The following is a 12,568-nucleotide window of genomic DNA, read 5'->3' on the forward strand; positions in this document are numbered from 1 at the left end:
CGAGGGAGGGAGACACTTGAGACTGGGGCTCTGGGGGAACCTCAGTGAGCCAGGAGGCCTGGGGAAGAGACCTTGTGACTCCCTCAATGAAAACTTCCTTGAGAGTCTGCCGTCTATCAAGATGGCCAGGCTTTTGACTACATTTCCTCATGAAACACGAACTGCCAGCCCTGGAGCCCAGTGACTGTTTCGTGGCACTGCCCAGCCCTCAGACTCAGAGGACAATTCTGTGGTCCTACCAGACTCAGTTGCTTCACATGACCCTTTAAAATGTGTTGTTTTGTTTTGTTTTGTTTAAAGAAAAAGGAAGCATATTAAAATGCTTTGGAAACAAATTAAAGCTGCAAATAGTTTCCCCACATAGGAAAGGATACTTGCTACCTGCAGTGATAACCAAGCTGCTCCCCCTGGCTTCAGCTCACCTCACGCCAAGCAGCAGTGGTGAGCGCACCTGAAGACTAGCCTGAGAAGCCCTGTACGTGTGCTCTGAAGTGAACTGCAGGAGCCAGAGGCCCCAGCCTTTCGTGGGGACAGTCAGAGCCCTGACAGAACAAGCACTGAGGCGGCGGTGGGCACGCAGCACTTGGCCTCTGGGCCCCTACCCCAGGGACGGGCCCTCCACAAGTCATCTGGCCTCAGGGAGCTTCCGTTTGGTCCCCTGTCCAGATGTGGATTAAGGTCAGATGTCCTGACCCCCCTCAGAGCTGCTGAAGGACAGTTCGGCCCAGGCTTCTCGCATGTGGAAACCACCCAGACGCACACTGAGATGTGGCAGTTTTTGACCTTTTCTTACAGAGCTTGGGTGAATGACAATGGCTCCTGCTGGGCTCTCAGAAGATGCTGATGGACCCAAATGATTTGTGCCTCCAGCCCCAGGGACATGGGACAGGGGGAGAGGCTGGTTCTGATATGACAGCAGGTTGGAACAGGGTGCTCAGGCTCACCTGGGATTATCTACTCTCTGTGCAGAAAAGCAAGTTCTCTTTGTGTCTTTGAGAATGAAACTAGGCCCCTCATCTAGACTGTGAAAGGGTGGCCAAGGGCGCAGAGCATGACTCGAGAGGACGTTCCCACTGGACCCTGCCCAGTGCAGCCCCTGCAGACATTTCCCTCAGAGAAACTCCTTCCTCCAGCTCAGGGACCAAATGAATGCATCACATAGGCCCAAGAAAGTTTTTTAAAAATCAGAAACAAAGAGAAAAACATGTTTTCCATCTCACGTAGAATATGGTATTAATAAATTGGTCTCCCTTCTCCTATTAGTCTGGTTGAAGGGACAAGACTGCTTTCAAAATAAAGCTTTTCTTTTCTGAACGATTAACACAAAGTAGATTAACAATTCATGCTAGACTCCAATTTAATTCCAGTTACAGCTCAGAGGCCAAATCCACAGAAAAGTTAATCTGGGCTTCACTAGAAGGAGTCACTTTCTGTGAGGGAAAGATGCAGAGGCTCTAAAGGTTAATATCAAACTGCCCAGGCGCAGAGTTCATGAAATTGTGGGCCCTCTAAGAGGCAAACACACACACACACACACACACACACACACACACACACACACACACACACACACACACACACACACACACACACACACACACACACACACACACACACACACACACACACACACACACACACACACACACACACACACACACACACACACACACACACACACACACACACACACACCTTCACTTCCTTACTAATTCCTGTCTCATGGTATTTTCTCACTGACATTCCTTAATGTTAAAGGAATCTCACACGTACAACCAAAACTCTCCAACATGCCAAAAAAAAAAAAAAAAAGGATACCATTGAAGCTTTATGTGCCTAAGGCATTAGGTTCCTGGGAAAGCTCTAGATTTTTGGTTTAGAAATAAAATTGCGTGTTGAACAGGTTTTTATGTTTATTATTGTGGTGTACCTCCCCCCCACTCCCCTTTTGCACTACAATCTAAGCTGAGTGATCTATTGCCAACCAGCACCAATTCTCCAAACCAAAGTGTGCAAGGGAAACATGGCTTGTGTAATCCTCTTAAACAGAAGATACATCAGGCAATCTGTCTACTTCTGTTCCCCAGAAATAAAATAACTAGAAAGGCTGCTGGGCTGCCGGGGGTCGAGGTGGGAGACAGCGTCCTGCCCTCAGTCGGGGTCCATCGTGAACAGCTGGATGTCCTGTGGGTTCCAGTAGAGGCCTACTGCTGAGTTGTAGACAAGCGACCAGACGTAGGGGATAAAAAACTCCTCAGGCTGCTCCTCTTCCACGTATTTGAATTTCAATTCTGGAAATTTCTGCAATGAAAACAAGATGGTTTTATAATCTCACATTCCATGCACCAGCAAAAGCAGAAGTGGTGTGGCTGCGGGGCCACCTCCGCTAACTGGTCACAGGGCCTGAAAGCTCCAGGCCTTTAAAATACTTCAGCTATCAAAGGCTTCATAAGAAAATGTAAACCACCTGTGGGAAGAGCAAATCACACCCTGGGTCCTGGTCAGCTAAGGCCAGTTTTGCCAACACTTCACTGAACAGGGACCCAAGCAGGGCTAGAGGTGAGGTGAGAAATATCACTGCTGAGAAATGGGCCCTGCGGCAGACAGGCTTCAGGCAAATGTCATCCGGTGCACAACATTGAGGCTGGCTCTTTCAGAGAGACATTGTTGTCAGGGTTCAGTCACGTTGGGGATGAGGGCTCTCCCCTCCTATGTCCTGAGCCTTGAACTGAAGAGGCAGGCACTGGACGCGGGCCTGGGGCAGGCAGCTCGTTCTGCCGTCACCTGGCCTCAGCCTCTTCCCCCTCAGGGCGGGAGTGAAGGCTTCAGCTTTGCAGAGGCAGAGACCGAAGTGATCCTCCCTTACCCGGGCGCAAGCACATGAGCGCCCAAGCCTGAACTCTGCAGTCCTGTCCAGGAGGGCAAGCAGAGCGTGCAAGCTGGCACCTGGGCCTGGGCTTTCGATTTTCTAATTTTATTCCTGACCAGTTTCTTCCAGCCAGGGCAGAGGAAGCGACTCTCCTTTCAGCAGCCTAAGAGCCCAGGGCCTCTTCCCTTGCCAACAGGACTCTGCAGCCTGGTGACCCTTGGTCCCAGGAGGGGTGGGTAGAGACAGGGCAAGCCCAGGGTCCTAAAGAGGAGGGAGGTGGGGAAGGTTGAGGGAGGGGGCTGGCAAGAAAGAAGGAAAGGGAACACCGCAGCCCCACACATGCACCTGCAACCATGTTCATCCCACTGTACTAGAGGCATGACTCTGAGGGCACAGAGATGCTCATCTGTTTTGTTAGCTGCTGTATCCCCAGAGGTAGTGGCCAGGCACTTGGTAAATAATTTCACAATTAAATCTACCAGTGAAACAATGAGCCATACATTAAGGACTGGCTATGTCCCAGACACAGTCATAGATGCTTTTTGAATATTATCATATCTAGTCCTTCTTAGTGAGTCTATTCATTCATTCTCTTGACTCTCCGCTACTTGGTGCCAGGCATGCACTGTGTGGGCCAGGCCTGGGGACCTCGGATGCAGCAGCCATACACAGGTCCTATCCTCACGGAAGTCTCATTCTCATGGAAGGGAGAAATGAATAAACAGTAGCAGCTTCAAGAAGAATGCAACAAATGCTTATAGAGTAGTGAGAAAGGGCAGGACAAGATGCTCTACAGGCCTGAAGGAGGAGGAGGTGGCAGCCGGATGAAGAAGGGAGAGCACGAGGGAGGGCCTCATGCATGAGGTATGAGGCACACTGTTGCAGGGCTGAGGAGGGGGCAGGGGAAGAACAAAAACTGGGGGGCAAGGGCTAGATACAGGAGCCACATGAAGCCTCCTCGGCCCATGCCAGGGTCCCAGAGCCTGGGAAGAATCTGAAGAAGGGTGCGGCATGAGGAGAATAGTACTATATGGTGGCCCCTCGGATCACAGTGTGGCAAACGGGGGACACGGCAGCAGGCGGGAGAAGGTGCCTGGTCCAGGGAAGGGGAAATAGCCTGAAGTGAGATGATGCTGGCTGGGTGGGTTTAAGAGATATTTCAGAAAGCGGAGGGGCAGGGAGAGGAACTGTACACACATGCACATGCACACACAGAGCTACAAGGATTTTAAAGTATCATTTACAGTGATTAAGACTAAAAACAGCAAAGTGCTGGATCCTCAGAAATTCCAGAATGATCACAGAGGGGCAGAGTCAAACAGGAAATGTTTTGTGGCAGGTGAGTGTTGAGTTACACCTTGAAAAAGTATATAGGAATTCCTAAAAAGGAGAGTACTCTGATCACTGATGTTACTTCAACATACCACAGATGGCATAGTCCCCATATGTTATGGCTTCAGCGAAAACTGACTCCCTCCTTCATAGCTCCCAGCGTGTTATGTAAATATGGACATACACAGATAGGCTTGAGACGTGGCCAGACTCCAGCATACCTACCCCTAGATCCCCTCTCATGCCTTCTACTCCCTTTCCAAAGCTACTCTGGTTTAATGAAAACCTAGGCCCTTCCAGACTGTCAGTGTTCCAATCAGTTCTTTATGATTGTCCATATAGACTAGAGGTCTCCATGTGTGCTGATGACAATGTTCACGACTGCGATTTATAGGACTTCTGTAACTGGGTTCTTTGGGTCAGTCTGGCTGACAAAGTTTGATTGGCTTAGGGATGTGGATGTGGCAATACTTACAGCACTTGCTGACACAAACTGGGGTTCAACTAGGCCCTCCAGTTTTCCATTCCCTGGTCACCCGTTCATGAAGCCCCTTGAATCCTGCCCACCTCGAGCCAGGTTTCTCTGGGTGCATAATAATTGCTCAGCAGCTGGGGGTCCCCAGGGGCCTGGCACCCTTGGCATCCTTGACAAGTTTCCTCACATACTCTCGTGCTGCTTTTGGCCTGGCATGGGGTTCTCAGGTACTGGGGTACTTAGAGAGGGTATCGGGTCTTTGTCAGGGATCAGGTGCCTTATTGGTACCAATACAACGATACTATTTTCTGCATTTGTAGCAATAGGGTGTGGCTAGTTGCTACCACCAACCAGAACTCCCTCAACACTACACCTGTCTGAAGCTTCCCACACAGCATCATGCTCAGTCACCACAGTGTCCTGCCAAGGCCAGAATCACCAACCCCACTAACAGAAGGGAAAGTGAAGCTCAGAGAGGCTCAGCGCTTGGTTCAAGGTCACACAGCCTGCTGGGGCAGAGTCGGGTTTAAATCTAGGTCTTGCTGGTGTGCAAAGTCAGTTCAAAAAGTGACATCAGAGTTCTAGCCACCCTAGTATTTTGTCCTTACATTCGATTCTCTTAGGCTCCATGAAACCCTTCAGGGTTAGTTCTGTGCCCTTTGAATGGCACAGAATTCCGCACAGTGCCGGTCCTTAAAAAATAACCACAAAGTCACAATAATGTCAATAATCAAGAAAGGACGGGGAACCTTGTCTGAAGAAGAAAAGGTCTACCCCGTAATAAAGGAGATGAAAGTCCTAGTCCTCAGAACGACCTCAAACGTTAGAAAACCTCTTGCACTGACTGGGAGAGGACTGAAGGCCGAGGGGGTGGGTGTGTGGGCAGAGGTGGTGCTTTGGAAAGGTCGAAAGGTCAGAGCCCCATATCACCTCTTTCAGTTGGAACAGCAGCGGCCTACATTTCTAAGTGGTAACGTAACCACTAAAAGGCACTTCTGTTGTTAGAAATCATCTGCTGTCACGTGTGGAGGCTTCCCAGGAAGGCCTGAGGCAGTTTAGGTGAGGCTGGGTGCTCTCTGTATCTCCCAGGAGGGTGGCAAGGGAAGGAGGATGAGCGAACTGTGAACTGCTCTCAGGAGAACTCCTTCCGTCTGAATTACAGAAACTTCGGCAAGAGCTAGAACTGAGCTTATGGGCTGGCATTAAGTTTACTGGCCCTCATGGCTTTGGGAAATTCTTATGACTATTCAGGTAGAAAGAATGAGTCAAAGACTGGCCTGAAATCTTGTGCAAGTGGATCTGGGATAAGCACCTGGCACCCCAAGACCTGATAAAAACAGAGGCGAAAATGCCTCAGGTTTATGTCCAAACAATAATCCATCTCACCCTCTTAACAACATGGAGACCTTTCCTCTAGGCTAAAAGTACACTATTTGGCCAGTAATAACCATGGCTTTCAAATGTTGTAAGCAAAATCTCAGTGTAAGGTGATGCCCAAAGTGGCAAGAATATCCTGTATACAGTACATAATAGTACATTAAAAAAGTATAAAATAGTATAAATTTTATTTGCCAATAGCAGATGTGTAGATTTCATTATGAAGTTATTCTTTAAGCTGATCAATGATTATTTCTATAGAAGTTTTCCACAAAAAACTTAATAATCAATTCTGCAATTATAACTGACAGTTATAACAATTAATTACCTATTATGTAGCAAGCATATTCAAACACTATACAGTTACTCATTTAATCTTGGAAACAATTAGAAAAAGCACTCAAAAGGCAGATATTTTGGGTTTTAGACCCATTTCTTTCCACTTCATTCATTCATTCAGCAAATATTCACTGAGGGCCTAGTGTATAGTAAGCACAGGACTAAAAATGTAGCTGTGACTCAGACACACATGGTCCCAGCATTTAAGGGCTAATCCTTATTAGCTGGGTGACTTTCGACAAGTCTCATCTCCTTGCTCAGACTCGGGATATTAAAAGATAAAGTTTATTATACCCTGAGATCTTGAATTTAACCAACCTGCCTATTTCACAGGGTTGTAGTGACAATTAGATGAGATAAGCCACGTAAAGGGCTTTGTGTAGTGCCTAACACAGAGCAGGCACTCAATAGATATTGCATTATGGACATTAAAATGACATGCAAACATGAAGTATGCTCTTATAACATTCAGCAATCAAATCTAAAGACTAGGAACCCTGTGACTGGCCTGGTCCCACACCCACTTCTCTTAGGCCACCCAAATGGACGCTTCTCAGTCGGCAGCCCTGTTTCCTTACTCTTAATAATAGGAACATAAAGGACCTGAGCCTCCCTGCATGAACCAGGAACAAGTTCTGACAAATGGCTTAAAATCAACAGACTCATCTTCACAAACATTTTTAAAAAACAAAGCTATTTCACTAAGTGTAGGCAGGTTCTGAAGAACTGCCCTTTTTCTCTGACTCAGAGTCAGGTTCAACTGGAAGGGAGGGAACTGGCCCTGAGGTGGGTTTAGGGCTATGGTAATGAGGACAGAAAGGTCACTGCTACAACGAATTTGACATTAGGTACGTGACCCAGGTGTTCACAACCTTCCTGTAAGATTATGTGATACATTCAACAACATCCAAGATGGAGCCAGGGGCACGGTGGCTCACACCCCAAGCTGCATAGGGCTGGGGTGGCTGCAGTTGACCCGGAGGGAGGACGCTGAGCCTTCTGCTTGGAGCTCACAGAGACCCCACAGCAGGGAGCTCAGGGGCAGTGACACCGAGTGGAGCTGCCCAAGCACCAGGCACGTCCCATTCACCAATGACTACCCTATAAAAAACAAAAGTGGTGTCTCTCGGCCCATTGGTTTATTGCCTTCATAACACAGTGCAATCAGTGCTTATCTTGTTTATTAACTTGTTACTTGTGTAACTTTACTAGAATACAGGCTCTGAGAAGGCAGGAACCTATGAGCATCTGGCATATTACTGACACTTAAATGTTTGTTGAATGAATTAAAAGAATGAACGAATGACTTCAAATCTGCACAATAGTCCTGTGACATAGGTATTAATAACTCCATTGCAAAGTTAAGAAAAGCAAGGCCCCAAAAGGATAAGCAACATGCCAAAGAGACGTTCAGCCTGTTGGTGGAGCCAGAAGCTAAACGAACCTCACACCTTTCCACAACAGCCTTCCACATCAATAGGGACTTGGGTGTGCCCTTAAAATATCTATAGCCAATATGGACTCAAGTAATTACAACAAGCTTCGAATGTGTCTTCAGTGCCCCCTCCCAAATCCCAATGAGTCACTTCACCTTTGTGCCCGAGCTTCCTCACTGTGAAATGATGGAATGATCTCCATGCAACTCCAGGCTGGGGCCAGGAGACCTTGGCTGTGTCCTGGCTTGGCTACTGGCAAGCTGGGAAATTTGGGGCAAATCATAGTATTTCTCTAGAACTCAGTTTTCTTACCTTGTGTAAAATGAAAAACCTCTGAGTGCCTCCCAATGCTGACTGGGTGTGGTTTTATGAGGTGACCCCAGTAAGGTCTAAACCTGTGTACTCCCTGACATGCCTGTAGGCTCTGTTAGGTTGAGCTGGAGAAAGGGTTGAATGGCCTGGGACTGGTTTCAGCTGCAACCCTGCAATAAAGCATTTGCTGATTTCTACTTAGCCAGGCTTCACAGTGGGGAGGGTAAGTATAGAAAGGTTCCTGAGCTGTCCTGGGGGTTGACAATAGATGGTTTCAAAGGCTAAGGCTCCCAATTACTTAAAACCAACACAAAATGAAGCTGTTTTTCAGTTGTTCCGTGGGCTGAGAGCTCACAGCTAAGTGGGCCGAGGTCCCGGGCTCAGCCCTGCCTGTGCTGGCTAGTTAAGGATGATCCCTTCCACAGACTGGGTTCTGAAGTTGTTGATTCCCAAGTGTGCACCGTTGGTGGTGGGGGAACCGAAAGAGCAAGCAGAGACAGTGGCATGAATGCACAGCCATTACTGGAAAATCCCTTGAACATGCAGATAGAACTGTGCATGTCCCTGAACCCACAGCACCAGCTCCCTCTCTTCTAGAGTGAACAAGTGAACTGAGGGACATTATTCCTTGGGTTGTTGGCTTGGAACTTTTCTCCAGCGCTTAAAAGGTTCACAAAGGGTAAAAATGCTCTTGTTTTCCTTGCTATTTATGCATCTTCTCCAGAATTGGCTATACAGAGCTAACACTTGGATGTACAAGGTAAAGAGATTCTTTCTTCCTGAAATGAGTTATTTGTAAGACCAGTGTACTGGGAACACTTTACAAGGGGGTATAACAGGCATAAATCATAAAGAAGTTTTAAAAACACCATGCAGTCACCATGGGTGAAAGTGGATGCAGCTCCTGCATAACCAGATGGGCCTGGGCTGCGTTTAATTTGCCCCCCACCCCCAACCCCCAAATCTGCTCGCCCATCTACATAGCAATTGAGACACGCAACATGACTTGAGATTTTAAACAGAGCTTCTTAAAAATATGTGTTTCTCTAAGATGTCTTAGAAGTCTGAAGTGCTAAGGAAAAGAAAGACAAAAGGTTTTATTTAGCACTAGGGACACTGGGGACACATTTCATCAGGACTCAGTCCAAGAGATGTCATAGTCTAAATGTCAAATCAACAACCTAGGAAAAGTCACTCTTTCCTTTATGCTCCTTTTTGAGCCAGCAGAGAACAATAATGCCATCCTCTGAGGTGAGGAAGTCCACCTTCCTCACTTGGGAGTGGCTCATCTCTGACATGGCCAGCATACTCCATTTGGTGGCCCAAAACCCAGGCCGCAGGCTGCTTGGACTCTCAGGTCTCCCCAGCTCTGATATTCAGCCAGTTCTTCTGTACCCATGTCTCCCTCTGGGACGTCTTAGGACCTTTTGGGCTCCAGCCAGTGACTCTGGGGTAGACATGCTTTGAGGATTACCAAACTTTTGGGAAAACTGAGGAGGTACTCGGGACGGATGGGGGCTTGCAAGAATTTGCCCAGAACTGGCTAGCACAGGGCAGGGTGCTGGTTACCTCAGGCCCAGGCTACTCTGAACCCCAGGCTTCTACTCCTCTCTTTCTAAGATACTTGTTCTGTGACTCAGCTCAACAAGGAGAGAAAAGCCATCTCTCAAGCTTGGAGCTTGATCTCAATCCAAAGCTACTTACAACAATCCTGTTGTTTTGATTTTCGGAGCCAGAGGTAATGCTAGACTCTCAAGCTTGGCCGGAATGTTTTTATCAGCTCCAGTGAGTCAACCTACCACAGTGGGACATCCGGGTGTGCAGCTCAGAGACAAAGCAAAGGTCTGATTTGGTGGTTGAGACTTGGGTATAACAAGCAGACCAAAAGCCTTAAAGCCTGTCACTGCTGTCAGTCATGTGATCTGGTGAAACCCACAGGAAACTCAGTGAACAGATGTAGGCACAACTGCAACAATTTTATTACCACAAAAGGTCAATGAGTTTTCCCCCTTCCACCTGAAGATTATGCAGATGGCATCAGGAACTCTAGCAAGCACCTGGCTCAGCTCCAGAGAAAGTTTAATACAATTTAAAATCAAATAGCTACACAGTCTCGAAATTTTTTTTGTTGTGCTATCTTAAGCCTCTGAATAGACAGGTGAATGGGTTATGGTTGGAAGTAAGGCAGCCCAGTAACTGCTGGCAGATGGTGTGGGTCAGGATTGATTAGGTTAGTTACTGTAAACAGCACACACAGGGTTTGTAGTGGGTAGTCCTGCTCAGATGAAAAGTAAACCAGTTTCAAGATCCTGTTCTAAGATAGCCGGCAGCATTTATGTCCTTTTTTTGAAAAATCCAAGGGTGGATTATAAAATTTGGGGATTATACACTCCCCCATCATCCCTCCCCCTCATATACTATCCCTGTGTAACTTGGGTCCTTCACTGAGTCCTTAAACTGTTGATGAGGCATGTGTGGGGCTGCAGACCCTTGAACAAGGCATATAGTTTAGAGGGAGGAGTAAGAACAGGTAGTATGACACAGATGGAAAGAGGACGGTGCCCACGAGGGGCTCTCCCAGGAAGTTGTGGCTAATCCTGGGGCCAAGGGACTTCAGGTGGGCTTGGGCAACAAACTCTGGGAGAAATAGCAAACTAACACATTGGGAAACATTTGTATCATTACTGCAGCTAAATTACTGCCTGAGCAAGACTGGCTCCTCCAAGTGTAACAGAATGAGTTACAAATGTATCAGCTATCATAACTTAACAAAAAGAAGGTAAGCACTGGTCCATAAGTAACAACAGCACTTAATGTGAAGTAGTTCTATCTTGTGAATTTTAAAATTAATAAAGAACTAAATTCAAAATATACAAAATTATGAAGGATCACTTACTAGAAATTACAAATTAAGAAATGCAAAGCTGAAATTCAGAAGTCTGTTAGGAGTGTGGTTCAGAAGACAGTCACAATACACTGTGTATCCAGGGACACCATGCAGGGGCCCTGGGGGGGCTCTCTGGGCAGTAAGTTACCACCCAAGAGGAGCAGTTATTTGAGGTCAGCAGACGTGGATCCTGGAAGCTCAGGCTACCTCAAGCTCAGTAAACTGTTTCACCGCTTATGAGTGTCTACAAGTGACACTAACAGCTTCTTTAACTGGGGGCAAAAAGACTCAGGAAAAATATGAAGGATGCAGCAAAAGGCTGAAATCCACACTTGTGTGACTCTCTCTACAAACTGACCCTCATGCCATCTGCCAGAATTTTGAAGCCCTTCTGAGTGTGAAGTCTGAGCAACGTCCTTGCTGTTAGATGCTTCTCTCAGAGACCCAGGCTAAGGGGGTTCACGGAAAGGAGACAGACTTTTGTCTTCCATTTTCAATTTCTCTCTTTTCTGGGGGCTGGTGGGGAGGCCAGGAGGAGGAGAATATTTGATTACAATGTAGAAGATGAGGGGCAAAAGAACAGAATTTACTGGCAGAATTTCTTTTGCTGAAAGCCGGCCTAGAGGGGGAGCCAGAAGTGATCAGGATTGCTTGCCCCAGGTGGTGGGGTTCATCCCTTTGGGTGGGACCCAAGTATCTGGCCGAGACAGTGAGATCCCAGAAAACAAATGCACTACTGTGACAGAAATTCTAAGTAGAATGTACGCTCCAGGATGGCAAGGGTTTTTGCTTTTTTATTCCCTCACTGATATGTCCCCTGTGCTTAGAATATTGCCAGTGGCTTAAGAGACATTTGCTGAGTGAATGAATGAATAAATGACAAAGGGGTAAAAACTGCTGCAGACACACCAGAGTTAGATACATATATACACTCGTATATAAGTGGGTACTTCAAAAAGTTGATAGAAGATTTGTTTTGTCTTTTAAGGAGGGTGTGTGTGTGTGTGTGTAAGGAGGGTGTGTGTGTGTAAGGAGGGTGTGTGTGTGTGTGTGTGTGTGTGTGTGTTGGAAATTGGGTCCTGCAAGGGTGTGTGTGTGTGTGTGTTGGAAATTGGGTCCTGCACAGTAGGTGAATTAGTGAAATAAATGCTCCAAGTTATTTAGGACCAAATGAGCCATATCAAACCCATGGCACTTTGAGAAGTAAATGAGTGTCTTATTTGGAATTTTGCAGGCACCGCTTCAATCCAACAGATTAATGTATTTCGCAAATTGCCTGCTATTTTACCACTATCTTACCACTGTCATATTCTCGCTCACTCAGGAAAATACAGCTCATGGATAATGGGTAATGTTGACATAGATGGTCACTGTCATATTTTATGTTTCATATATATTTGAGCCATGGAAAATGAAGTGGGACTGGCTGGTTAGCTCAGCTGGTTAGAGTGTGGTACTGATAACAAGGGGTCTAGGGTTTGATCCTTGTACAAGCCAGCTGCCAAAAAAAAAGCAAACAAACAAACATAGAAAGAAAATGA

General features: G+C 46.8%; 1 protein-coding gene across 3 annotated transcripts in view; it reads right to left on the reverse strand.

The window, feature by feature from the left end:
• Positions 1-1,895: 1,895 nt before the first annotated feature.
• DYM (dymeclin) overlaps positions 1,896-12,568 on the reverse strand; it is a 389,485-nt gene continuing 378,812 nt past the window's right edge. For 2 of the 3 annotated variants that reach the window (XM_063076501.1, XM_063076499.1), the window contains one exon: positions 1,896-2,301. In XM_063076501.1, the coding sequence (XP_062932571.1) occupies positions 2,152-2,301 (150 nt within the window). In that variant the 3' untranslated portion in view covers positions 1,896-2,151. The remainder of the gene's footprint in view (positions 2,302-12,568) is intronic. The other variant, XM_063076500.1, reaches the window with a different exon arrangement.

The sequence above is a fragment of the Cynocephalus volans genome, chromosome 13, assembly GCF_027409185.1.
Source record: "Cynocephalus volans isolate mCynVol1 chromosome 13, mCynVol1.pri, whole genome shotgun sequence".
Lineage (NCBI taxonomy): Eukaryota > Metazoa > Chordata > Mammalia > Dermoptera > Cynocephalidae > Cynocephalus > Cynocephalus volans.